At 43.8% G+C, this 27,488-nt stretch overlaps 1 protein-coding gene across 2 annotated transcripts; it reads left to right on the top strand.

The window, feature by feature from the left end:
* Positions 1-27,488, top strand: LOC125519103 (rRNA (cytosine-C(5))-methyltransferase NOP2C). 2 transcript variants are annotated; one of them, XM_048683985.1, is made up of 12 exons: positions 1-247; positions 2,396-2,720; positions 3,380-3,527; positions 3,699-3,836; positions 7,209-7,271; positions 9,283-9,404; positions 15,734-15,971; positions 16,315-16,508; positions 24,166-24,266; positions 24,847-24,928; positions 26,435-26,499; positions 27,128-27,488. In XM_048683985.1, the coding sequence occupies exons 1-12, from the start codon at positions 66-68 to the stop codon at positions 27,240-27,242; spliced, it is 1,773 nt and encodes a 590-aa protein (XP_048539942.1). In that variant the 5' UTR covers positions 1-65; the 3' UTR covers positions 27,243-27,488. The 2 variants fall into 2 exon arrangements, 1 of the variants encoding a protein (XP_048539942.1); XR_007288189.1 differs by lacking the exons at positions 24,847-24,928; positions 26,435-26,499; positions 27,128-27,488 and adding an exon at positions 23,668-23,921.

Here is a 27,488-nt window from a genome sequence, read left to right on the forward strand (position 1 = left end):
CTCGCCTGAGAAACAGAAAAACCCCAAAACCGCCCAAGTGCCGAATCCCGACCGCCCTCGCAGTTATGGATTCCTCCCCCTCTGCCTCCCCCGCGGCGGCGGCGGCGGCTGCGCCTGCTGCTGGTGCTGCGGCCGCCACGGACCGGTACACGTTCAGGCCGGGGCTGCGGTGGCAGCCCGAAGTCGAGGAGTACTTCGCCTCGGCGTACGGCCGCGACCACTTCGCCCGCATCTCCGAAGCCCTCGCGTGAGTTCGGTTAAATTCCTGCTAATCTTAGGTTCCTTGCTGGTTATTGCCTTGAGTTTGGACGAGGGTAGCTGGAATAGATCCTTAGGGTCTTTGCCGCGATAAGCTTAAACATTTTTCTGCGGGCGGCCTTGCCCTTAGACAGCCGGTGCCTATGCTTTTTATTTTTGTGTGCTTCAATGTTCCACTGGAACAGCTGCGCTGACTAAGAGGAAACTCGAAAAGCTTTTCATCTCGATGCGTTGATAGCAGAATGGTTATGTACGAGCGCAAGGAAGGGCCGGAAGCAACATCGCTAGACCCACTGCGGGGCTGCCCCTGCTTTCGCCTGCAGATGGACCTCAGCCCTGATTGTGTATAGGAAGCTAGTGGGTGTTGGGCTGCACATTGTCGAAGACGGCGGCATTGTGTTGTGCTGCTTGGAGGTCCACCATGCCACAGCATGCTCACTGAATAGGTGCCCTTCCGAGGGGCGGTGTCGGCAGAGTGGATGTCTTGCTGCCACCAGTCCACGAAGTCTTCTCCAATAATGGGCAGCCGGGTGGTCGATCGAATCCATGAAATGGCCTCGTGCCATAAGGTGCAGGGAAGGGGCAGCCAGTGAGGAGGTGGGCCATGGTCTCCTCTGACTGTTCACAAAGCAAGCGCTGTGGGGCATGCTGCAAACCATGCCTCGCGAGCCTGCCTGCAGCAGTCTAACAATGGTCATCTGTTAAGGTTCACCTGCGGAGGAGCCCAAAGAGTTCAGTTAAGCTTCTAATGTCTTGAAAGAATAAAGGTCTCATTGGTTCGAAGACTGTGGTTTAATTTCTCCTATATTGGATGATAGGAATACTTAGCCCTTTCTATGAAACCAAAACAATTTCATAGGAATCAAAACATTTACCTCTTCCTCTATTTTGCACATGCATTTATATCATATTACTTTGCACAGTTTGCATAGATTCATGCGGATAAAAGAGACAAAGAGGCCCTAAAAATCCAAATAGAAAACAAGCTTAACTCTGATCTCTCCTGCATGGTTCGAAAAACAAGCTCAACTCTGAGACTGTTCTATCCTAAGTCAGTCAACTATGATTCTGAAGTAATGTGAGACTACAGTGCCTGTGTACAAACAGAAACAAGGTGCTGATATGATTATGGAAAGACCAGTTCTTAATTTAATGGCTAAAGCAAAACACAACTAGAATTACTGTTTCAAGATTCCTCAATACTTGTTTGACTTTAGACTTTCTACTTAGTTGCTCTGATGATTGAAGGAAAAAAAGTCTTTTTGCATAGTAGTTAATTAAGAAATTTTTTGTGTAAGTAAAAGTTTAGGATTTTTTATGTGATTAGGTTTAAGGACGAGGAACATGAGCATTTGCCTTTGCTTGTCTTGTTTTCAGTTTCCAACCTGCGAACTTGGTTGTGTAATTAACTTTAGCACTGCCTTTTCAGTACAACGAGGTGCAAAGCTTTTGCGTTTTCTCAAAAAAAAAACATGAACATTTAAGTTGGAGAGAAATATAACTCAAAAAGGGGTATTTAAGAACAGAAGTGTGCTTTTACTTGGCCAATTGGTTTATAGAAAATTCATCTTCAACTCACCACTAAAGTGTATTGATTGTCAAATTTTCTGACCCATGAGTGTCTGTTAATTTCCTAACTCATATGTGTGAGGAGAATGGGTTTCGAGAAAGAGATGAAAAACAAGATGATTTGGGTTAAGAGTTAAAGCTTGTGAGGTTTGAGCATGTAATTGCAACTTGGCTCAAACCCCATCCACTGAACTTTGTTGTGCATATGCTTTCGCTGCTTCCACTTATTACTACAAACACCATTTGTATCACTTCACTGAGCATGTGGATGTTGCTAAATCGTAGCAACACTTCAAGGATATTATGATTATGGTGAGTTTTCTTGGGATAGTACTTTGTGTCCTTGGCTTCCTTCACAGTACACTGTACATACTTTTCTTTGCTATGTTTAGTCTTGGGAAATACTAAGTGGAAAACTAGAGTCACTCATGACTTCACCATGCAGTCAAGTAGAGATTGATGGCAGCAGTTGTAAAAGGAGCTAAATTTGCAGTTTCTTGCCAATTTCCAATGACCTACGGTATTAATGTTATGTTATGACTAAACTAAGTTTAACTTTCTTGATCAGGCATCCTTCTTGCTACTCTTGCATCCGTGTGAATACTCTAAAGTCTACCACTGATACTGTCATGCAAAAGCTGCTGAAATTGGTAAATCAGAATGAACTTTCTTGTGGATTTAATGGTTTGAAGATCGGTGAGCAGAATGGTGGAGAGCAAGCACATGAAGGGAGTTACCTGGTGCACAAGTGCCCGTATTCAGGCCTTGAAAATGTTTTATTTGTTCGAGGTTCAGGACCACATGCTCTGCATTACGATGGCCAACCTGGTCACTCTATGAAGGAGATAATTATAAGTCGAAAATGTGCAGAGTCGGTTCTTCGAGGAGCCCAGGTGTGTTCTAAAAACCACCACCATCTTTCAAAAGACACCGTTGGTTATTCCTTCCATATTTTTTTCAGACCCTTCGACATTGATATAGGACATTAGACTTCTTTTTTGCCATTCAAGTCTTGCATGATGTCCAAGTTTTACGTTATCACTCCCAATCCCAAATTTAGCTGCCACATTTTTTTCATGCATATTTATCTACTTCTCAGTGAGTCAAAACATCGTTCGTAATGTCACAAACATGCTCATGATGCACTGGGAATACCTACTGTATCTTACTAAACTACCTTTAACAAGTTCGGAATGATTGTTGTTGCCCTTCTACAGTTAAGCTAATTTATTTCCTTTTTCTGGTTAAATGTAATATGCTTATATTGTTTTTTGCCTTTACTGACTATTGCATCTATTTATTTTCTCTTGAGCTTTTTGACCTGCATTCGACAAATTACTGAAAAAAGTTCTCAGAAGTCCTTGGTGCTACTGGGTGGTGTACATAATCTTATTGTCTTCATCCATCTACATCTTTCCCCTGGAATTTGAAATTTGGAATACCTTAATTACTACTCCTAGATGCTATCTCACTGCAAGTTCACTGTTATCACGAAGTACACACTCCCTTTTCTGTATGTTTGATCTCTCCTGTTCATTTGCTTTTTCTTTAGGTGTATGTCCCTGGTGTTTTAGCTTGCAGTGCACATGTTGAAAAGGGTGATACGGTTGCAGTGTCAGTTGCTATTGAACAACCGGTCAAGGATAGTGGTTGGGCTGTTGGTATAACACGTGGAATCGTTCTACAGGGGTTGCAGTCAGGCGAGTTTTTGTAGTGGAAGTTGCCAGTTCTCTTTGATGCCTTGTTGAATAAATTGATATGTTTTTTCTTATACGCCTTAGAATAGATGGTTGTTATAGTTTGGTGTACAATGTTGTTTCCCCTGATCAAAATACAAGGTCATAAGTTGTAAAGTCTACTTAACATTGCAGATGCACATTATGAAGAGAGAAAGGGTTTGTACATTGGTCAAGGGATTGCTGCAATGTCAAGGGCAGGAATATTTCGTGTTCTTCATGGAGTTGCAGTAGAGATGACTGAGAGGGTATACAAACTACCATCTTTTAATGGTATGTTTTTTTTCTTGAATACGCAAGAGAGCTGCATATAGTTGCATTAAGAAAAAGTGTATAGAAGATTAGAAGTACAATCCCCACAAATCCCCACAAACAACACCAAATTACATATGCGCTAGCGACAACAAAACGACCATGACCGAAGCAATTGAACTACTAAACAGCCTCGGTTGACAGTAGCCTTAAGCTGCATGAACCACTTAGCTCCTGCCAAATAGTATTTTTTGATACATTTTTTGAACATTTTTCTGCAAAGGAGCAAAGAACATCGCTTCCATGCCAGTCGAAAGACGTTGGTCATCCGCTTAAGGCCGAGGTTCAACCCGTCTGCCTTCTCCTTTAGGAACCGCAGGGCGTCCCGTTCGTTGTCATTTAGAAAGGGGTTGAGCCAGGACTTCTTAGTCTCCCGGTGGTGGAGAGCAGACAACATTTCGAAACGATGCCCTAGAATTCTGATGGAACCTGGGTCATGACTGCTTTGGCAGAGGCACAGGGCAGGCCGCCTTGCCTCTGCGGTGCCAACGACGAGCATTGGGTGAGCTTGGGATCGAAGTGGCTGGATACCTCGGCTTAGGGCCACATGCGTCACGTGCACATGGGTCACACCTTTGTCGGCTAGATCGCACACTCTACGGTGAAGTCTCTTCACCGTGGCTGTTTGTACCAAATTGTTTTTGGGACTTCACGAATGGTGTTTGATTGGGGGAACTGATTGGGGAAACCTAGCTAAAAGGTGTGACTATACCAGCTTGGGGAGGGTTGTGGACGTAGAACCAATCTTCCTACCATGTTTATTGGTTTCGGCCTGCTTGTAGATGGTGGCTCCTCCGCACTCGCAGGTCTCGCTCACGTTTGTTTGGTGCTTAACTTGGAATTACCTCCTCCAGAAGCCGAAGTGGGTTTTGACACAAAGAAAGGCCTCACAAAGGGTGATGAAGCACAAGATCGAAGTGGGCGCTGGGGGGGGGGGGGGGGGGGGGGAGACGGTGGATTTTGAGGCAGTAGACATGCAAAAGACCGTAGATGATGAAGGGGGATGAAAAATAACCCGTTCGTGTGGTTCCGACTTGGGCACGGCCTCCGCCAGGACATCGCCGTTCTCCGCCACGATGACCGGAGAGCCTGATAAGGCGACGGTAGGCTGAGGGAGACGGCCACCGTTTGTGAGGCGTTCTAGTTGGCCGTCAGTTAGTGGAAGACATCCGCTTGCCCTTGGTCTTCGACGGTACCTCCTTGGAGGCGTTGACCTTCCCGGTGTTGATGGGCTCGCCGTTCATCAGGCAGCGCTTGCCCATGGTGGCGTGGTGGTGCTGCATTGGGGCTGTAGTGTGCTGATGCAGCGGAGCAGCAGGACGAGACAGTGGCGCGAGGAAGAAGGAAGCGGAAGAGGTGAGAGCGTAAAGCCCTCCCCTCTCTGTTCATTCCCCTTATATAGGTGTATGGGAGGTTGAACAACGACATCAATTAACGCCACGTGGCAAGCTATCTCTTCGTATCCTGATAATAGCGTTGAAGGCGCATGGGGATCGCGGAGTCTGCCGTTAACTGCTTGTGGGAATTGAGGCGCACATCGTTAGTTCATGGGACGTGGCCTTGGTGGGGCCCACTCCCACACGTCACTTTGACCGGCGGTTCAGGTCTGACACATGGTCCGGTTTGACTAGCTGATGAGACCGGTCTGGTCTGATGAGCAAGTCTGACACATGGTCCGGTTTGACTAGCTGATGAGACCGGTCTGGTCTGATGAGCAAGACTGGACAAGTTGCATTTTTAAATGTCATGTGGGAATTCGGCCCGCGAGGATCGGATGCGTGGGAAACTTTTTGTGGCGCTGGTCAGCTATCTTCATCAACAATTCAATACCGAAGCTGTTCGTGCAACTTCGGAAGTAGTCCGTCATTCGAAGGCCGAGTGCGAGCAGATGTTGTTAGGGAAAGCTCGAAGAACCAGTTTCAACCTTGGCTAGCTGAAGACAATGTGCAGTTCGGTGCTGGTCAAGGTGCAACCAAGTTTGTAGACCGATTCGGGGGTTACTGGCGGTGTTACCGCCCAGGGGTGTCGCACCTTGTTGGTTGCCGGCCCAAGGGTGCCCCTATGCCGGTTTTGCCCTAGGCCATCAGTACAGCCCACAGGCCTTGTAAGAGAAGACTCTGGAAGCCTTTCCGTCAAAGACAAGGAAGCCAGAGCCATGGTGGACTCCCCTCCACGTACGTAGCCGACTAGGTTGTGTAACCCTAGGGACCTCGGTATGTTATATAAGCCGAGGCCGAGCTAGTTGATAGATACATTACAATCCCTTGGTTCATACCTGTACTTTGTACACCCCAATCGCAATATACACAGCAGGAGTAGGGTTTTACCTCCACCAAGAGGGTCTGAACCTGGGTAATCTCGCCTCCTTGTTTCCCCTCCGACAATCACCACGCCGGGATACCCTACCGAGGGATTTGCCGGAATCATCTCCGACCGTTGGCCATTGGAGCCTAGTCAAGGCCAATATATAGATGCATGTATAAAAGAAGAGGAATATAGAAGCGAGGTTCCAATTTTTTCTCCAAGTTAACCACATGGTATCAGAGCAGGGTTGATGGAGATGCTCTATCCTGATGGCTGCCGGCAGCGCGTCAGTATGACGACCTGCAGATCGACGATGCTAGGAAGTCAAGTTAATAGGGGGCTTGAATGTGCGCGCGTCCATGTGTGTGTGTGTTTGTCAGAGCCTGATCCACTTAAGAAGAGGAATAGAGAAGTGAGGTTCAAGAAATTTCACCAAGTTAATCACATAGATAAAGTGATTATACGTTGTTATCATTCTTAGTGTGCCTCATTAGTAATTAATAGACACCCCATATATATATATTCAATATACTTTTCTGTGCGTAAACTTAGGGCTCTGATGATATTTTCTCATAGGACTTGTATTTGAGGTATCTTAGAATAATTAGTAAGATATTTTGAGAATGAAAAATCAATATAATAGATTGGTTTAAGAAGTATATTGAATATGGGAGTACCATGGCAATGATCTTCATGAAGCATATCTGGCCTGAAGCTAACTTTACCTGAGCAATCATCTGTGGCAGCGAGAACTAGTGCCAATGATCCCCACGAAATTACCATTAGCCATAGTTAGCTTCCATATTTCCATCGGACATTTCACTGTAAATCATATCTGTTGTTCTGGACTAGTAACTAACACATATTTATCTTGAGTTTGACCTACTAGTTCGTGGTGATATGCATTCCAAAGCTCAGAAAAAGTGATATAGCATGGAACTGTGGATGATGCAAAATGCCTTTCGCATCTGTTGTACTGTACATCTTCAGATTCATTAAAACTAACTGTCCTTTTCTTTTATCATTCAGACGTGCTTGAAGGGGAGATATTTCTTCAAAATTTGCCAAGTATTGTGGCTGCTCGTGTCCTTGGTATGACTTGTATTTTTTTTAGAACATTTCTTTGTTGTTACATCAACCAGAAGTGTGATTTTATCCAACTCATTTTATCTGTTGCTGTGGTCTTTATTATTTGTATATATAATATGTATCTGAAAACAAACTGCTGCTTGCTTTCTAGCAAGTTAGGATTAAATAAAGGTACTGGGTAAACAATAAAAGAATGGCTACAGCTAAGGAAATAGTAGTTATAGGATGGTGTCGCGACCTCACTGAGACCGACTAAGAGTCAGGGACAAGCAACCTAAGGAGGTGTTTGTGGAGGGCAGAGGCACCGCTAAGCACACCCGTCGGCCACCCTATGCAGAAGAGCATGAATGTTTGGCCTAGCTCCCTCAAACACCCTGGCACTCCAATGCTTCCAAACTTCCCAGGCCTCTAGGACAGATTCCATATGCTAAAGGACCTCCCTTTCGCACATGTAGTCCCACATCCTTACCATGGTCTTGTCCAGTATCACCATCCTGTTGATATGGTGTGGGGTCAGTTCCACCATGCTGAGAATAACAATGGGAATGATAATGTGTCTGATCAATTGCCTGTGGACCCTGGACACCCTCCTACCCTGGTTAGAGACCAACAGCTGCAAGATGGTCAGTCTTCAGAGCCTCCTTCCTCTGTTAAGATCTAGCTGATTGATAATAGTGATGCATATTCAGACAGTGTTAGCGACAGTGCTCCTGATCATGAGAGTGTCACTGTGGACACTGCTTGGGCTAACTCTCCTTTCAGTCTTTAGGAAGCGATGGAGTTGCTCCGAATGGCAAAATATTCAGATTCTTAAATGTCTTTTTCTATTGTTAACATCAGAGCTCCTGAAAAGAGGGTCACTGTAGACATGCAGGATCTCAGCCCACCCTTTCCCTCAAACTTACTGTCAATATGAGTACTTCTGCTGACCTTCGTACTGCCTCTAAGAAGCTTTGCTTTGATCAGAATCTGTCAGAGGACCCGCTGCTACTGCTCCCACAGCATGTTTCCTGCTTTGATCGTTTTGAGGATCGCTTCCAGTATGCTAGAGGTGTTCGGATCACCTACTTCAGGTGCAAACACAAACTGTTCATGTCTCTGAAGCTTCACTCAGGAGGAGCCCTCACATAAGCCAGCTTCATGATGGTCTCAAGACGCCATACCCTCTGCAATCTAAGAAGGGCAAGCTCCCGGGGGTCTCATCTCCTTCCTGCAAGAGGAAGCCCTCTTCTAAAACCTGGAGTTGGACATCACACCACCTTATTGCCAGCCTGCACCTTATCTGCCCCTGGACACCATCCAGGCCACGGGAGCTGGCTACTGTGGCATCCCTCCAATGCAGCAAAGCTTCAGCTTCCAAGGATTATCAATGAAGATGTGGATTGATGGCCTTGGTGGGACGGGCTCCTTTGTGTCCTTCAAATCTTTTGGTTTCTTTTAACTTTATCTATGTTATCACTGCTGGCCTATAGCCGTTTGCTTATGTGTCATGTTGGGATTGCTTTTGGATTATCTCATTTGCTATGGCCATGCTGTTAGGTGTATGTCACTGACGGACAGCTCTGCGGCTCGTCCTTACGATCTCTAACTGTTTAAATATGGATAGAAATGTTTCCTGTGGAGGTGGCCACCGAACTTGGAGTAGGAGCTGGCGTGGGGCTGTTGGGAGGGGAGGCACCGGGAGGGGTAGGGGTACGTTAGAGGGTACGAGCTATAGTTATTCAACTGAAACTACAAAAGAAGTTGTTGGAATAGTCAACCAATTACTCTTGCTAGAAACAAAGCAGTTGAAATGTTGAATCGTGGGACATCTGATTTAGTTTTCTCCTATCAACATGCATGTCCACATATGGTTGACCTACAAGATATTACTTGCATGCTTTAGAATTTTGCTGCTGTAATTATATTGGCCTCTAGACCTTATATTATCCTGGGTTTGAGTGTTTTTTCATAAAAACAACAGTATTTCCTGTCCTGATGTGTTTATGTGCAATTTTTTTATTTTATTTAACAGATCCCCAGCCAGGAGAGCAAATATTGGACATGTGTGCTGCTCCAGGAGGGAAAACAACAGCAATTGCTATCCTTATGAGGGACAAAGGGGAGATTGTTGCCCTCGATAGATCTCACAATAAGGTAATTCATTATGTTAGATTCAGCATATGATGTTGCTTTGAGTTAACGTTGCCATCTGAACTTATGTGGTCATGTTTCTCCCCTTTATGTTGTGTCCGGGTCATGGCTTGATGCGTTATATATGGCTTCATGAAATATTCTTCTTTCATGACAAAAGGCAAATATAAACTACAGTGGTTTGTGCTGGTCTTTTGTGGAACTAGAGAAGGGAAGAAAAGATTGCGAATCTTAGGCTTTGATCGGATTGGTAACACAATAATGCATGCTCACCCTCATCTGTGTCAATGAGCTCTGAGCTATGGTTGATTTATTCTGGGTTGGGTGATCCTCTTCTTTAGAAACACCGAGTACAACTTAAAAGCACACGTGTACATGCACCTACAAAAGAATAGTCACAGAGCTTTAAGATTGATGAAGTCACCACAGGCGCCTCGCTATCGGCAGGAAGCCTCTCATTGAAGGAACATCATGCTTGATGAAACACACATGGCTGCAAACTTGGGGTTTGAACCCTGGTGGGCTAGGGGTACAATTAGCCTTCCCGCCATCCAACCACAACTTGGTTTTATGGGTTGGGGTGATCCTGGCTAGGACTTTAGTCTGACTCTTACTGTAGGATAACTCAATTCTAACTCCATTCTTTCCTAATCGATGATCTGACTCGTATGCAACATGGATGCTTTCTGTTTGCTTCTCCAAAAGGCTAAAGCTAGTGCTCTCATCCTATTAGACCTTATTCCATTTCTTACCCAGATTCAGTGATTTGGGTTTTATCTCCTATAAAACAAACCACTTTGCTTAGTCCGGCACGCTCCACCTCAAAGCTTGGCGCTGCTGCAAATTGGAACTAAAGAGTGTCTGCTAAAAATTGGACTTTGTTGCGCTACGTCAGATATATGTGTCTCCAAAAGGAGTTCACAACATTTATTGAGGGTGGAGGACCAATTAAATAACAGAGATTCTTGTGATAGATAATCTTATGACGCTGTGGCATGTCAAGGGAATTTTGCCCTATGGAGAGATCACATGCATGCATGTTATGCATGCATAATCGTCGACCTCATGCTTGCATCATCGGCTTTAATTGCTAAATCCAAGTTTTCAAAATGATTTATCACACAAATTGTTAATCCAATTAGTGACCCGTCTTCACCTGTGAGTTTGTCTCGACGAGGGGCTTCAAAAGTAGTAACAACTACTTTTTAAACCCTAGAAAAGTGGTTGTTACTGTTAGAGTAATATATAAATAGCCGTACCCTTTGTATTTTCCATGTGGCTATTAATTAGAAGAAAGACTGTTTCAGACGCCTACAATTGAATAGGAGTGCAGACAACATAGCAAAGTACAAGATGGCAAGGAAGATGTTTGCGGCGCGGGAAGACTACAATGCAGCGCCACAACGTAGTACTCCCTCCCTTCCTAGATATAGGGTGTATAGGTTTTTGAGGAAAAATCTAGATTATATGGTTCATTGTATTTGTTGACAATTTTACCCTTCGACTGATCACATCCCACGCATCACGTCCCTAGAAAAAAAGGAGATGCTTTATTAGGCACAACCCCAACCCATGCGTTTTCTGCATGCTGCGTGTAGGTTTGTTAGTAAAAAAATTAGACGTGGTGTAGATCTTGCAACTACCCCTTAGTTTTAGGAACGAATAATCTTGTTCCTTTTTCTTGTTCGTTCATGTGAACAGATCGAGCTGCCGGTTGTCTTTCTTCCTTCTCATGGACAATCAGCACACCAAGGAGGCAACCTCCCATCCCATGGAGCCGGCGACCTCCCTTCTCAAGGACGAGGAGATCAAGCCGGCAGACTCCATTCCATTGGACAAACAACAAATCAAGCCGATGACCGTGCCATGCATCATGTGTCTTAAGTGCCCGGGACGACGAACGACTTAATGAATTGGTTCTTGGACTTGGCATCCTACAGGTGTACCGTCTATGGCGAGATATGAGTTTTTGTTCGAGCCGCTCTCAAAAGAATCTTCAATGAGCAGCTCGGAGTTTAAGCCTTTAGTCCCAAACAAGTTGGGGTAGGCTAGAGGTGAAACCCATAAGATCTTGCAACCAACTCATGGCTCTGGTACATGGATAGCAAGCTTCCACGCACCCCTGTCCATAGCTAGCTTTTTGGTGATACTCCAATCCTTCAGGTCTCTCTTAACGGACTCCCCCCATATCAAATTCGGTCTACCCCGCCCTCTCTTGACATTCTCCGCACGCTTTAGCCGTCCGCTATGCACTTGAGCTTCTGGAGGCCTGCGCTGAATATGCCCAAACCATCTTAGACGATGTTGGACAAGCTTCTCTTCAATTGGTGATACCCCAACTCTATCTCGTATATCATCATTCCGGACTCGATCCTTCCTCGTGTGGCCACACATCCATCTCAACATACGCATCTCCGCCACACCTAACTGTTGAACATGTCGCCTTTTAGTCGGCCAACACTCAGCGCCATACAACATTGCGGGTCGAACCGCCGTCCTGTAGAACTTGCCTTTTAGCTTTTGTGGCACTCTCTTGTCACAGAGAATGCCAGAAGCTTGGCGCCACTTCATCCATCCGACTTTGATTCGATGGTTCACATCTTCATCAATACCCCCATCCTCCTGTAGCATTGACCCCAAATACCGAAAGGTGTCCTTCCGAGGTACCACCTGGCCATCAAGGCTAACCTCCTCACACCTAGTAGCACTGAAACCGCACATCATGTACTCGGTTTTAGTTCTACTAAACCTAAACCCTTTCGATTCCAAGGTTTGTCTCCATAACTCTAACTTCCTATTTACCCCTGTCCGACTATCGTCAACTAGCACCACATCATCCGCAAAGAGCATACACCATGGGATATCTCCTTGTATATCCCTTGTGACCGCATCCATCACCAATGCAAAAAGATAAGGGCTCAAAGCTGACCCCTGATGCAGTCCTATCTTAATCGGGAAGTCATCGGTGTCGACATCACTTGTTCGAACACTTGTCACAACATTGTCGTACATGTCCTTGATGAGGGTAATGTACTTTGCTGGGACCTTGTGTTTCTCCAAGGCCCACCACATGACATTCCGCGGTATCTTATCATAGGCCTTCTCCAAGTCAATGAACACCATATGCAAGTCCTTCTTTTGCTCCCTATATCTCTCCATAAGTTGTCGTACCAAGAAAATGGCTTCCATGGTCGACCTCCCAGGCATGAAACCAAACTGATTTTTGGTCACGCTTGTCATTCTTCTTAAGCGGTGCTCAATGACTCTCTCCCATAGCTTCATTGTATGGCTCATCAGCTTAATTCCACGGTAATTAGTACAACTCTGAACATCCCCCTTGTTCTTGAAGATTGGTACTAATATACTCCGTCTCCATTCTTCTGGCATCTTGTTTGCCTGAAAAATGAGGTTGAAAAGCTTGGTTAGCCATACTATCGCTATGTCCCCGAGATCTTTCCACACCTCAATGGGGATACAATCAGGGCCCATCGCCTTGCCTCCTTTCATCCTTTTTAAAGCCTCCTTGACCTCAGACTCATGGATTCGCCGCACAAAACGCATGCTGGTCTCATCAAAGGAGTCGTCCAGTTCAATGGTAGAACTCTCATTCTCCCCATTGAACAGCTTGTCGAAGTACTCCCGCCATCTATGCTTAATCTCGTCCTTCACCAAGAGTTGGCCTGCTCCGTCCTTGATGCATTTGACTTGGCCAATATCCCTCGTCTTCCTCTCTCGGATCTTGGCCATCTTATAGATGTCCCTTTCGCCTTCTTTCGTGCCTAACCGTTGGTAGAGGTCCTCATATGCCCGACCCCTTGCTTCACCAACAGCTCGCTTTGCGGCCTTCTTCACCATCTTGTACTTCTCTATGTTGTCTGCACTCCTATCCAGGTATACGCGTCTGAAGCAATCTTTCTTCTCCTTAATCGCCTTCTGGACATCATCATTCCACCACCAGGTATCCTTATCCTCGCTTCTCCTTCCCCTGGACACTCCAAACTCCTCCGAGGCCACCTTACGAATGCAAGTCGCCATCTTCATCCACACATTGTCCGCATCCCCTCCTTCCTCCCAAGGGCCCTCCTTAATGACCCTCTCCTTGAACGCCCGAGCTTAATGGGAACATGTAGGATTTGATCGGTACTCTACTTTTTGTTAGTAGTAATCCTTGGGAACATGTATCTAAAACTAAAATACATCTAGATACATCCATTTCTCCAACAAGTATTTCCATACGGAGGGAGTATTTACTTAGCTAGGGAGTAGTAGACTAGTGGTAGGCTGGCTGGAGCTTCCTTAGTAAGTTAGTGCATGCATTTAGACAACAATAGTCAATTTGGTTTTTGCATGTACCAGCAGTTGCTAGAGCCGCATGGTCGGTTTGCATAGGAACCGACTTCCCCGGTACTATATATATGCCTCAGGGCAGCAATATGTTAAACAGCTTCAGTGAACCACTTTCCTGTCCACACTAACACTTTCGATGTGTTCGTGATGTAGGAGTTCAAGATTATGACATGCCGGTTTGAGTATGAATAAATTTATTTTTGTATGTGTACTCTACTTTTGATGTGTTGCCGATGTATTCATATAGCTCCACATGACTTTGAGCGTGCACATGTTAATCATCATATATATATTATTGCCATTGAGTGTAAAAAAGAGTTAAAGCCAAGAAGAAAAACATTGAATGGAACACCATTATGAGTAACACTAATCCGATTACATTATTGAAGACCCTTGACTAAACCAATTCGGAGTTCAACGCGAAACACTAAGAGTTGAACGGGAAACCGCTCAACGACATTATCATGGTAAGCACTACACATCCGGTGAATATTCAGTGACATCGGTAACAATGCTTGGAGCGCATAGTAATGCCACCAGGAGATCGCCTAGCCTCTCTCCCAGTTCTTGCCAAGCCTCTCTCCCGGTTCTCCCGAGCCTCTGTCCCGGTTCTCGCTAGAGGCTCAGCGATCTCCCTGTGGCATTACAATGCGTTGCAAGCATTGTTAATGGCCATTGGATCTTTATCGGATGTGTAGTGCCTACCATGATAACGTTGTCGAGCGGTTTCCTGTTCAACTCTTAGTGTTTCCCGTTGAACTCTAAATGGGTTTATTCAAGGGTCTTCACTAATATAACAGGATTAGTGTTACTCATAATGGTTACCCATTCAACTCTTAATGTTGTTCTTCTTGGCTTCAACTTTTTTTCTACACCCAGTGGCAATAATACGTGTATGGTGATTAACATGTGCACGCTCAAAGTCATGTGGAACTGTATGCTTACATCGGGAACACATCCAAAGTAGAGTATATGCATGACAATAAATTTAGTCAAACGAACATGTCATAGTCTTCAACTCCTACAATCGGGAACTCATCGAAAATAGGAAAGTAGAGATACGGCAATAATTTTATTCATGCTCAAACCGGCATGTTCTAATCTTCAACTCCTACATCGGGAACACATCAGAAGTAGAGTACCGGTCAAGTCCTACATGTTTCTGTATTTGCTTTTCTCAAACTCTCTAATCTTCAATCCGGCGTCCGAGTCTCTACCATTATTGTTGTCGGCGCTGCCTTTATACTCCGAGCTGCTTGTTGAAGATTCTTTTGAGGGTGGCTCAAACAAAACTCGTATCTTGCTGCAGACGGTACACTTGTAGCATGCCAAGTCCGAGAACCAATTCATTAAGTCGTTCGTCGTCCCGGGCACTTGAAGACGCATGGCACGGTCGCCGGCTTGATCTGCTGTTTGTCCAATGGAACAGAGTCCGCCATCTTGATCTCCTCGTCCTTGAGAAGGGAGGTTGCCTCCTTGGTGCGCTGATTTTCCATGGGAAGAAAGGAATAAAGACATTCGGCTGCTTAATCTGTTTAGACGAACGAACAAGAAAAAGGAAGGAACAAGATTATTGGTTCCTAAAACTAAGGGCCGGCTGCACGATTTGCACCATGTCTAATTTTTTTTCTAACTAACCTACACGATGCATGCAGAAAACGCACGGGTTGGGGCTGTCCTAATAAAGATGTATGGTACTAGGTTTCTTGTATTTCTTTTTTCGGATTCCTAGTTTATCTCCTAAGGTCATGTTCACATTGATGTGTTAGAAAGCTTTGGGAGATGTCAGCACCTGAGCAATAAAAAATCTGTCATGGTGCACATGCACATGAAAGTATGCCTTTATTTATGTATTTAACATTTAGCATGTGCTCCCTGATGGTGTATATCTTATGTATCTAACATTTATCATGTGTTCCCTGATGGTGTATATCTTTATCCCGAGAATCATATTGTCATTGTAATAACATAAAATTATATTCCAGGTGATGGGTATTTTGAAGTTGGCTGATGAGATGGGCCTAAGTTGTATAAGAGCTTATAAACTTGATGCTCTCAAATCTGTACGGAAGGCTTATGAGGAAAGAAATCTTGGCGTGGCTGATAATTGCTCTGAAGCAATTGTGACGTTAGCGGAGAACTCTGGCCCTATTCGTAGTATAATCGCTGCCAGGGTTACGAATGCAGCTGAAGACAGCTCAACTGCAATAGTTGAGCAGACTGGTAAGCAGCATGCCAATTTATACCCATGTATTCATTTTTCTTCACCACATCAGCTCTATTCTGTGCATCATGTTTCTTGGATTCTTTTTGTTCACATGATGGTATCATATGGATTTTTCAGATCTCTGGATAACATGGATGTTTTAATGTTCCTTACGTATTTCTAGTTTGGATTGAGAACTGTGTCTAAATTTGTTTGAATTATTTAGACACTAACCTAAATTGTTACACTATTTCCTGCAGCGGCAGCAATTGTATTTGTTGTACATGTTGGACACTGTATATGTTGGTCTTTTCCACTATTTTGGAATTTTATTTTTTCTTTTAAATGATGGAAAACCAGATGCCAAAAGGTATGTTAGCAAGGCAGACCTCAGGAAGAATTTAAGGCGAATGAGGAACGGGACAGGAAGAAGTAACTGCTCTGGAGGTAGAGTTGAAGACTCAAAAGGATTCTTTCCAAGCAGCTTTGATCGTGTCCTCCTTGATGCTCCATGTTCTGCACTTGGCTTGAGACCTCGTCTCTTTGCTGGTGAGGTAAGGGACTACTGTACCTAAATTGCGTATGTTGTTGATCGTTAAATTGCACTTTACATTCTTTGCATCACTATATGTTTCAGTTGTTTGCCTATATACAAGAGCAACAAAACAAATAATCATAATTTATAATTACTATTCGTATTATATTTTATATTATAAAATAAACTCAGATCTTTCATGTTTAACATAGTGACAGCTAGTCAAGCTTCAATCCATTATTAAGTTTCATGCACCAACTAGTAGGACCAGAAGTTGGAGAAGGTTGGGCCTTCACATATACTTGAACACCTACATGTGGAAGAAACAGGGCAAGCAAATATTTATTTAAAATGTGAAAGCCAAGACTTGAGCCTAGAGGTTTGGGATTAACAAAGCTTGGAGGTGACGTACTTTCAAAACAACTCGCTATCAGCATAAAGAACTAGGCACTCTGAAGTCCCTGACTTCTCATACCAGGAGGTACCGGACCCAATCGGGCACCCTACGAAAATGATTTGGTAGATGTTGATCTTGTATGGGCCTGGTCCATCACAACTTAGGCCCATAGGGCCGAACTCGTGTAAGTGACTTAGAAGAGGAGGGCTGATCAATGTTTGGAGATGAGCGCATAGAGACAAGCTGCTGGTACACCTCTCCTCATTCAACATGGTAACAGACGCCGGCAGGCGCAGGCGACAACGGGGCCTGACGGGAAGGCGGCTAAGGGGCTCATCTCGGCAGCGGGTACTCATCTCGCGGCTGTGCGCTAGCTAGCGGGGAGGTCCGCAAGTGGCTGCGTGCGAGTGCGGGAGATGTGGAAGTGGCACGTGAGACGGTGGCGGGGCCGTGCGGGAGACACGTCGACAACGTGGCTTGGTCAGAGGAAGACGCTTATGCTGGTAGAAACTGCTGCTACTAGAGGCTTGTGTTGCTGCTGTGGCTGCTGGTTCTATGTGGTTGTGCAGTGATATCATGGACGAGAGTAATGGATAATCCATTTTTCATTTTTATCTTGCATCCAACAAGATTTTCCAGGTCTCTCGAGATTTTCTTCATCATTAGCGCATCCCTTCTGGAGACCCGACCCTGTAGAAGAAATTAGTTCTTCTTGACCACCCACATTTGTAAGGGTGGCTGAGAAGCATTGTATCTAAGTGCGCCAATTGAGAATTTAGGCATTGAAGCAAATGCATTTCTCTTCATAGAGGGGTTAGTATAATCAAATAAATATACTGAGAAATTCTTCGAAGATTTGTGAACATAGTGGTTCGAAGAATAATGCACATATTCATTAGACCAATGATTGTTTCCCTACGAAACAGAGGCATTAGCACGACCATAAGTGGGTCTGCGACCATTTGAAGACTTTGGTCCATATGAAAAATTTGCCCTTAGGTTTTTCTTCATCAATGGTGTCATGACGACATTCACCTGAATACTTTCCAGAAGGCTTTTGGGCATCTAGATTTTCTTCATTGGTGGACCATTCCTGTAGTTAGTTCCAACAAATTTGGCGAATACTTCACCATTTTGATTTTTGAACAGTTTATAGTTGGAGTCAAATGACTCAATAGAGAGATAATAAGTAGCACAGTTATAGCCAAACAAAGTGGATGGATCGACAGGAGGTCGTTTTGCAGGCATCCAGGTGGTTTGGGGGTACTGCTCAGGTTTTCAATAGGATCCATCTCCATTGATTCTTCTTTCAAATGCAATACCCTCTTTCCTAGGGTTCTTCTTCAAGATCTGCTTCTTAAGCACATCGCAAAGGGTTTGATGCCCTTTGAGGCTTTTGTACATGCCTGTCATATACAATTCCTTCAACCCTGCATTTTCGTCAGTGATATTTGTGGCTTTCTCAGATGAGGGGTTAGTAGCCTCCGAAACAGTTGAAGAAATTGCTCTTTCAGAAGCATTTGAACATTCAGTAGAAGAATTTGTGTTTTCACGTTCAAGGCATTTCAAGTATGGTGACACAAATTCTTCATGAGCGGTACTGATCTGTTGAGCGAGCAAGGCATCGTTCTACGTTCGAAAATCATCATGAGACGCTCTCAGTTTTTCGAGATCTCCTCCTTTGAAGAAATTCATAGGAAAGCTTCTCATGATTGCCTGAGAGGGCCACATGACGACTTTGAAGTTCGTCATACTTTGATCGAAGACTTTGAAGATCACCAGTCAAAGATTGATTTCGATCCATTTCCTCATCCAACAGATCATCGCTTTTGTCTAGCAGTTTTTGAATCTTTTCCATAGTAGTTTGCTGCTCAGTTGCAATTTTAGCAAGTTTTTTCATACCTAGGTTTATTTTCACATCCAGAGTCATCTTTACTGAAAGTATCAAAGTAGGCAACACGTGAGGATACCTTGGCGCCTTTTGCCATGAAGCAATAGATGGGAGCAGAGTTGTCGTCACAGGCCTTAGCGTCGGTGACGTAGCCATTTTCTTCATGGTTGAAGATGGACTTGGTGACAAAATCGGCAGCGAGAGCTAGGCCGGCCACAAGAATCTGACTCCTCAGATTCCTCAGCTCCCTCTTGATCGGATTCTTCCTAAGAGTCCATTTCCTTGCTGATGAATGCACGTTCTTGCTAGAACTGCTCTCTTGTATGATGAAGACTTTGAAGAAGACATAGGATTTCTTCTCATCAGAACTGCCATCCTTGCTCTTCTTCTTCTTTGATTCCTTTTCCCAGAGAGGACAGTCAGCAATATAGTTGTCAGGCTTCTTGCATTTGTAGCAAGTTCTCTTGTAGTCTCGAGCAAAATCTTCTTCAGTTTTCTTCCAGTCATACTTTGAAGACTTTCCAAAGCGGTTTTTCTTTGAAAACTTCTGAAATTTCTTCACCATCATTGCAAGTTCTCTGCCAATTTCTCCGGGGCCACCGGAACTGCAGTCAGATTCTTCTTCAGATGAAGAAATTGCTTTGGCTTTTGCTTTTGCCTTCATGGCGCGAGGTTGTCCATAGCTTGGACCATACATGTCTCTCTTCTCAGCTTGTTGAAATTCATGAGTATTGAGCCTCTCAAGAATATCAGCTAGGTTAAGTTGCTTGTAGTTAGGACTCTCTTGAATCATCAGTCCCAAGATGTCAAATGAACTGTCAAGCGATCTCAACAATTTTTGCACCACCTCATGTCGGTGATGTCAGATGCGCCAAGAGCTTGAAGCTCATTGGAGATATCAGTGAGGCGATCGAATGTTTGTTGGACGTTCTCATTGTCGAGCTTCTTGAAGCGGTTGAAGAGATTGCGAAGAACATCCACTCGGGAGTCACGTTGAGTTGAAACCCCCTTGGAGATCATATCCCAGATAAGATTTGAGGTCTCCAAAGCACTCACTCTGCCATACCGTCCTTTGTTCAGATGCCCACATATGATATTCTTCGCTTGAGAGTCAAGTTGTTTGAATCTCTTCACGTCATTAGCATTGATACTCGGTCCAACAGAGGATACCATTCTCGACGACAAATCAGAGATCGTTGTCAATAGCCTCAAGATGCATGCACATCTTGTTCTTCTAGTACGGGTAGTTTGTGCCTTCGAAGATAGGGCACGCAACGGAGACTTTGATCATACCTGCGGTCGACATAACTAAAACTCCAGGTGGTTAAACCAAAATCACACAGAACAAGGGAGTACCTTGCTTTATACCAATTGAAAGCGCAGGTAATCTTCCGGGGGTGAATGGGAGATTTTTACAAATTCATCAAAGTTGGTAGAGTTTGACGAATAACAGAGTGACGAAATAGAAACAGAAGGGAAACTAAATCATCACAGTGAAGCAAAACAGGCGCACATGATAGATGCAAATGAAGAACATGCAGTCATACATACATTCAAAAGTAAACATGATGAACTGAAGGAATGAAAAGCATCAAGATGAAAGTCTTCAGAATGCAAGACACAAATTCTTTAAGTGCACAAGTACTGAAAGTAAAGGGTTGAGGAATTTGAAACCAGGTTGGCTCGGTGAAGACACGGTGATTTGTTTGACCAGTTTCAGTTGTTGTATCAACTGTACGTCTAGTTAGGGAGGCTGAGATTGAACTCAGGAGACACCAAGTCTTCACCTTATTCCTCTTGAGCTAAGCCACTTAGACCCCGCCCAATCACTCATGGTAAGTCTTCAAGGTAGACTTCCAAAACCTTCACAGATTCGTTCTATGGTACTCCACAAATACTTCTTGGATGCTCAGAACATGACTCCTAACCGTCTAGAAGAATGATAGTCTTCAAAGGTAACAGGCGTCGGATCACACATAACAATCTCTTCAGTGATGCTGAATCACTCTGGCTTTGGGTGTTTGGGTTTTTCCTCACTTGAGTTTTTCTCAAGTTCGTTAGAGGAAGGGTTGCTCTCAAATGACACTTGTCGATCTTTCTCTTGGAGCAGCCAACCAACTACTAATTGGGGGGGGGGGGATATTTATAGCCAGGGGCAATCCGACATGATAAGACATAAATCCCCTTGGATAAGGATCCACTCAACAGCTGGCACTTGCGCAACAACGGTCGGAACGACAATTTCATCGGAACTCTCATTTTCCTCACATGGTATGCAGATCACACTGGCGAAATCCTAACTCTTCAGTCAGACCAATTTCGTCAACGAACAAAAGAACTTTGCCTCTGTCACTGAAGAACTCGATTGCACTGCAAGAGATTTCCAAAGTCTTCAGTCGAATAAGTAGGTATGTTTTAGGTTTGAGCATCACTTCGGAAATACACCTATATATCACCTAGACCCTCTTTCACAGTATGGTGTTTCCCATTGACTCAAATAAAGAAGCAATAAACTATGAAAACAAAGTCTTCAAGCTTCCAATTCTTCACATCAATTTCTTCAAGGACGCAGCAAATTCTTCACTGAAGAAATACATTTTTAGGTGTCGTTTTTTGTTGGTTAAACCAAATCTTCAGGGACTATATCTTTTGTGTACACTCACAAACACATTAGTCCCTTAACCCATTTGTCTTAAGGGGGCACTAGATGCACTTTTACACCAAAAGAACTCAAAGGAGAGGAAGAAGATGGTGAAGATTTCCCGACACCCGTAGCTAGGTTATACGTCCCAGCTGCGAGAATTTCTCCATCGACCAAGAGTCGAAGTAGGCGCCCCCCTACGGTATCCACGCGTACCGAATTAGTAATTCAGCAAACTCTTCGTCGTCCAGGAGACTGCATCTCAGGATTGTCCTCAGGAGTGCTAAGAAAGAAAATATATTTTGCAAGCAGCTATTGTAGGCGCGTGCCCTGGTGACAACGCTACGGATGATGATATAAATGTCTAGACCAAAAGTGACGACTCCATATTAGTGCAGTACCTGATGCATGCTTCAAAAACTTTTTTGAGAGCTATAGTGCCTACAATATGATCGGTGGAGCTAAATGCTTTGTTCCAGCAGCAAGGTCCAAACGTTATGAGATAACTAAGGCCATGTTTAGCTTCAGGTCGAATTACCCGACACTAGTCGGACTTTAGGACCCATCTTTAGCTTCAAGTCGAATTGCGTGACACCAGTCGGATTTTAGGACCCATCTTTAGCTTCAGGTCGAATCGCCCGACACCAGTCGGATTTTAGGACCGTTCAGTCGGATTTGAGATCAATCGGGCCATCCGACAGTAGCTTCACTCCAATTGCCCGACTGATGCCTCACTCGGATTTAAATACTCGGTTGGATTTATCCGTCAGGATTCCTTCAGCCTGTGTTCCTGATCTTCTTTCGGCTCTAAAGGTTGCATACGACCTTGGATTGAGATGATCCAAAGACAAATTTATTCGTTTCGACGACGAAAATTTTGCATGTTGAGCACTACTTCATTTGAGGCCATATTAATTACATTTTATGCCATGCCATAATCTAGTGTTAATGTGCACACCTCTGAACTTGTTATTACTTCCGCATCCGAACTCTATTTTGGATCATCTTTATATCAACTTTGATCTTCCCAAATAGGGTCATCCAAAGGCAAACTCCATACTTAAATCTGACCTTATACTGCCATGGTTTCAAGCTATCCTTCACATAGCAGCCAGCCTGTGGAGCATGCCGAATCAGCGAGCCGCTTGCCAATTGGGACATGGCAACTTGTATCACCTTGGGAGAGCTCTAACTGGTCACTGCAGATCTGAGTGCTATATCTCGTGTGTGTACCTTGCTCTTGAGTGCTATGCCTCCTGGCTGTTTCTCCATGTTTTGGGCACCTTCCCTAGTGCGCCTCACCTGGGTCTGTCACGGCAGGAATGCCTCGTTCGGCAGGAGTTTTGCCAAAAATGAGTGCAGACACTCTTCAACTCGTCGGCGTTCTACATCTACCTTTGGGGTTCGTATTAGAGCTTAGTAATTGTTACTGTGTGTTTGGCCTTACGCAAGAACATTATATTAGGATCTTGTTTATTGCGTGATGGATATTCATTTCAAGTTTGAGAACAATGGTTGTTCTATATATTTAAAGGATATGTTTTATGGCTGTGCACCTGTTAAGAATGAGTTGTTTATTATGGATCTGGAATGTAGTAATCTCGTCTATAACATTGTCTAGCTAATTGCCTGTGTGTTACAATAGGGGTAATACATATTCTAGTGGTTCAGCACCAATTGTGTCTAACATAAATCTTACACCAATCATATTCTAGATTTTGGTAAGATTTGATCTGATTTGAGTATGGGCAGGGGAAGGCAAGAAATGTTTTGATTTAGTTGGCTCGTATGGCCAGCTCATTAATTGGAATCATAACATACCACTTTTGAAACCCCAGAAAAGTTGTTAATAGAAGAGCTAGGAATTTTTTCGCCTAGAATAAAATAAATTATTGAACATTTTATTTTCTCTATTGCATTTTCTTTTCTCCGGGCCATGTCGAAGTGGAAGTCCACTAGGACTTGAACTTATATCTATCTTCTAGTCAACATCCAGTCCCCCTGCCATCTTTCGTTGGATCCGGTTCCAAACCTACCCCGACATGGACTTGGACCCGTGACCAACGACCCATCCTAGCCACACCTCATTAGTCCTGTGCGAATACATCTTCTACAGCTCCGGAATCTTCCCTTGGAGATCTAAGCCAACTCAGATATCAAAATTATATTGACATTACAAAATTGTATGCAAATTTTATATACAAATTCACATGCAAATTGACAGACAAATTCACATATACCTAAAACAGGAGGACTGCATTTACCTCGGGCCAGCGCACTAGGAGGCCGGGTCTGGCATGGCGGCGTTCCTTGGGACAAAGTGACAGAGATGGAGGGAGGGTGGAGAATGCCAGGTCCGCGTGGCAGTTTTTGTGGACGCCAGAGCTCTGGCCCAATAGCATGCGCTGCGTGGAGGGGCAGAGCCCAGTAAGAGGAGGAGCTGCACGGCGAGGGGGGAGGCTGGGGAGGTTGGAGGCGAGTGTTGCGCAGCGGAGGCCCGCTGGTGAGCTCCCGACGCAGGAGGGAGAGCCATGTGCAAGGGAAGTTTCCTCCCACTCTCCGTCGTTAGGTTTTGGGGCCTGAGGGTATGCCTGTGGGAGTTGGGGCTGGGTGGGAGGGGTGTTATGGGGGGCCCGCATTTTCCTGGCTCTAATAGGGGGCCTGCTGGAGATTCTCTAATATCTAGATGGCTAATTCTAGTACAACTTGCTAACTTATTTGCTGTTTCATAAATTGCATTATTACAGGAAACTCTGGAATCGCTGAGAAAGAATGCGACGTATCAAAGAAGATTGTTTGATCAAGCTGTTAAGCTAGTTCGCCCTGGTGGGTTAATTGTTTATTCCACGTAAGTATGTTGAACTTTTTTTTATTGTTACTGGGGTGGACGGTCAAAAACTCGTGCTACATTGCTCTTTTTTCTGGTGCTGGTACACAGTAGTTCGATTCACGTTTTCATTGCTTACTTGACACAGCTAAGAGATACTGAGTACCCACTGTATTTCCTGTACTGGGATAGTGGGTCTCTGTTTGGATAAAAAGCACAGAGCCTGGATTATAAACAGTGCAGCTAGTGGTCTAACAGAGATTCATTGTAACTGCTGTAGCAATACCAAAAAAAAACATAAATGATGTTTTTTCTAGTCATGCACGAACATTTTATTAGTATTCAGTGGGTGAAACGATCAATTTTGTTCCATCTACATACACTGCTGTGCACGATATCAATGTTAGCTACTTGATGGATAATCGTAGTTGCTCCATAAATTGGATAACTTGCTAGTAGTCATTTTATCTTGCATATGCCCGCCATTTATGCTGGTGTATTGTTTAAGTGACCTACAATTTAAATGAGAAGCAAATAAGCAATACAACTCGACGAACAGTGTTGATTACTACTGGCACCTTATTTATTTTTCTGCTTCCAGGTGTACCATAAATCCAGGAGAAAATGAGTCTTTGGTCAGATATGCCTTGGATACATACAAATTCCTGTCACTAGGATCACAGGTAAGTTCAATGACTTGTATGTTGTCGTGTCTTCGCTGCGGTGGATTAATGTGTCAGAAGATTTTGTTTGTGCTACTGCACATGTAAAGTTTTCCTTTTCTCTTTAAAAGCGATGCATGTCTTTTATCTGCAATGTGTCTACTTGATTCTGCTGTTGGAGAGACGTGTCTTATTTTAGCCATTCGAAAATTTTAACTCCCTTCTGCATTTTCTACTTATGTCACCCTTGTTAGCTCAGACACCTTCTACGGATGTGAGTTTTACATTTTTGGCAGAACTGCAGCCGTGAGAAGTGAGCTCAGATCGTTAAATTTGTAATGTTACTTTTTCCCCTTGTCTGTTCTCAAAAGTTACCCAGCACATTTTCTGTGTCCTCTCCGTCCCTCTCCTTTCACCCACGAGTCCCTTCTTTTTCTCATTCATTTGCTGTTGGGAGCCAACTGGCATGATTGCTCGACCCTGATCCCCAGCCATGCGGATCTGTTCCTCTATCTTGGTGCCATCGTGACACACAGAGTTATCCACATTTGCGGCACTACATTCCACAAGTATGCCTCCTCGCCTCATTACTGTATTACTGCCGTGTCAAGCCACCTCAGCGCTGAGATGCCTTGAGTTCCACTCATGCTGGTGCTCTCCAGGGTGTCTTCGTCTTGGACAGTTGGATGCCGCATGGCTGCTTGGCTCGTTTACCATCGTTGACGGTGTGCCAACGGCGCTGGCCCCTGGTCCTGAGATCCAGGACTGGTAAAACATGAGTGCCCAATTTTCTTTTAACGGAGTTGAGCGGCAGAAGTACTAAAAGCAAACAGGAGTGGCAAAAGCAAGGGACACCTTCTCCAATGCAAAACCCAGTAGCTATATATTTGCAGCGCAAAACTTGAAAATATGCCATTAATTCATCTGTTGCATTTCATCACTTGTTTAAAATTAATGGTTGTTGCAAAAGTTGGCGCAAAAGCTTGATCGGTTTGTGAAGATGCCACTGAGCTGCTCACCTGCCTGGGCTTGAATCCCTCTGCCTGCTTTGTTCATAACATAAGTGAAATAAAACTGGAAATTCGTTATTTGCGAAACAATAGTTTACTCAACATTATAGTGCATGTTAAAGCTGGTGAACTTGATTTAAAAATGATAGCATGCCACCTTAAGACAATGTAGAAGCAAATTAGGTCTTGGACCCTTTGGTGGTATCTGCATTTTTGCTTCAAATATGCATACGTATTTCTAACTTGAGTAGAGAAACTGAGTGCTTTTCTTATACTCCATTTGTTCCGAATTATAAGATGTTCTAACTTTTTTTGAATCTGATGTATATAGACGTGTTTTAGTGTGTTCGTTCACTCATTTCAGTCCGTATGTTGTCCATATTGAAATATCCAAAATGTCTTATAATTTCGAACAAAGGGGATATATAATATGTGTACTTGAGACAATTAAACTTGCTGTGCTATATGACTCATTGCTAAACTTCCGACACCATTTCTATTGTCAACCCTTTTTCAGCACCCAAAAGTTGGAGGACCTGGTATTATTGGCTCGTGTAAGCTGCCCAACAAGGCATATACTGAGTAAGATCGAAATATTTTTGTTATATCTTTGTTTGAATTTGGCTCCTGAACCTGTTATCTAGATTATGTTCTGGAATGACCATTTCATGATTTGGCAAAACTCCATGCCATAATTTGGCACATGGCTACAGTCGGATGTGGTACATTTGGGGATTGCATCCCAAACTTTCATTGTTTCTTTTGCGAATAGTAGAATAACATGAGGCATTTCATATGCATAGGCATCAGCAATCTACACTAGTTTGATAAGCCGTCCTTGTGCATAAGACTGTATTGGGCCAAATAAGCTGGTTTGTTAATCAAACTGCTGGACAAGGTTTGTTTTAATAATTCTGGCCCTTCTTGCAGCGTGCTGCTCTGTAGTACTAGAAGCATTTTACATTGTTGGAAGATCTTTTGGTCTATGGCATTTTATTTATTAGCATTTTCAGCTGTTCAGACATATAACAACTAGCAGGCGACACTTGGCTGAATCAATATATGTTTAATCTTGCTTCAGTATATAAAATGGTTTGTATTACTATGTGTAAAATAGTCATGTACCTACCCTTTATCCATGAGACTTTTATTTTGCATGTGTTCCAGTAAAAGTTGCCTGGACAACTCTAAAAATCAAACGCTCTTGCAGGCAGTGGTTGACGGAGGATGAAGCACAACTTGTCCAGAGGTTTGATCCATCATCATCACTGGATACGATGGGTTTCTTCATTGCGAAGTTTAATGTTGGGCAGAAGGAGGACTGAGCAAAGGGCGGTTTGTGTTGAGCACCATATGTTGGGTACTAAAAATCTTCGATAGAATCAGTTAAATTGCAGGCATTTTCAGTAGTCACTGGCATGTATTGTTGCAACTACCTGCATTGCATCCAAACATTTCTTGAGAATTTTGGTTATCTAGGGGCTTATGTAGTAAGGAAATCACAAGATGACTATGATTTAAACATGTGTAAGTTTGATATGATAGAAAATTTTCGAGGTGTTTCTAGGTTA

Source organism: Triticum urartu, chromosome 7 (assembly GCF_003073215.2).
Source record: "Triticum urartu cultivar G1812 chromosome 7, Tu2.1, whole genome shotgun sequence".
NCBI lineage: Eukaryota > Viridiplantae > Streptophyta > Magnoliopsida > Poales > Poaceae > Triticum > Triticum urartu.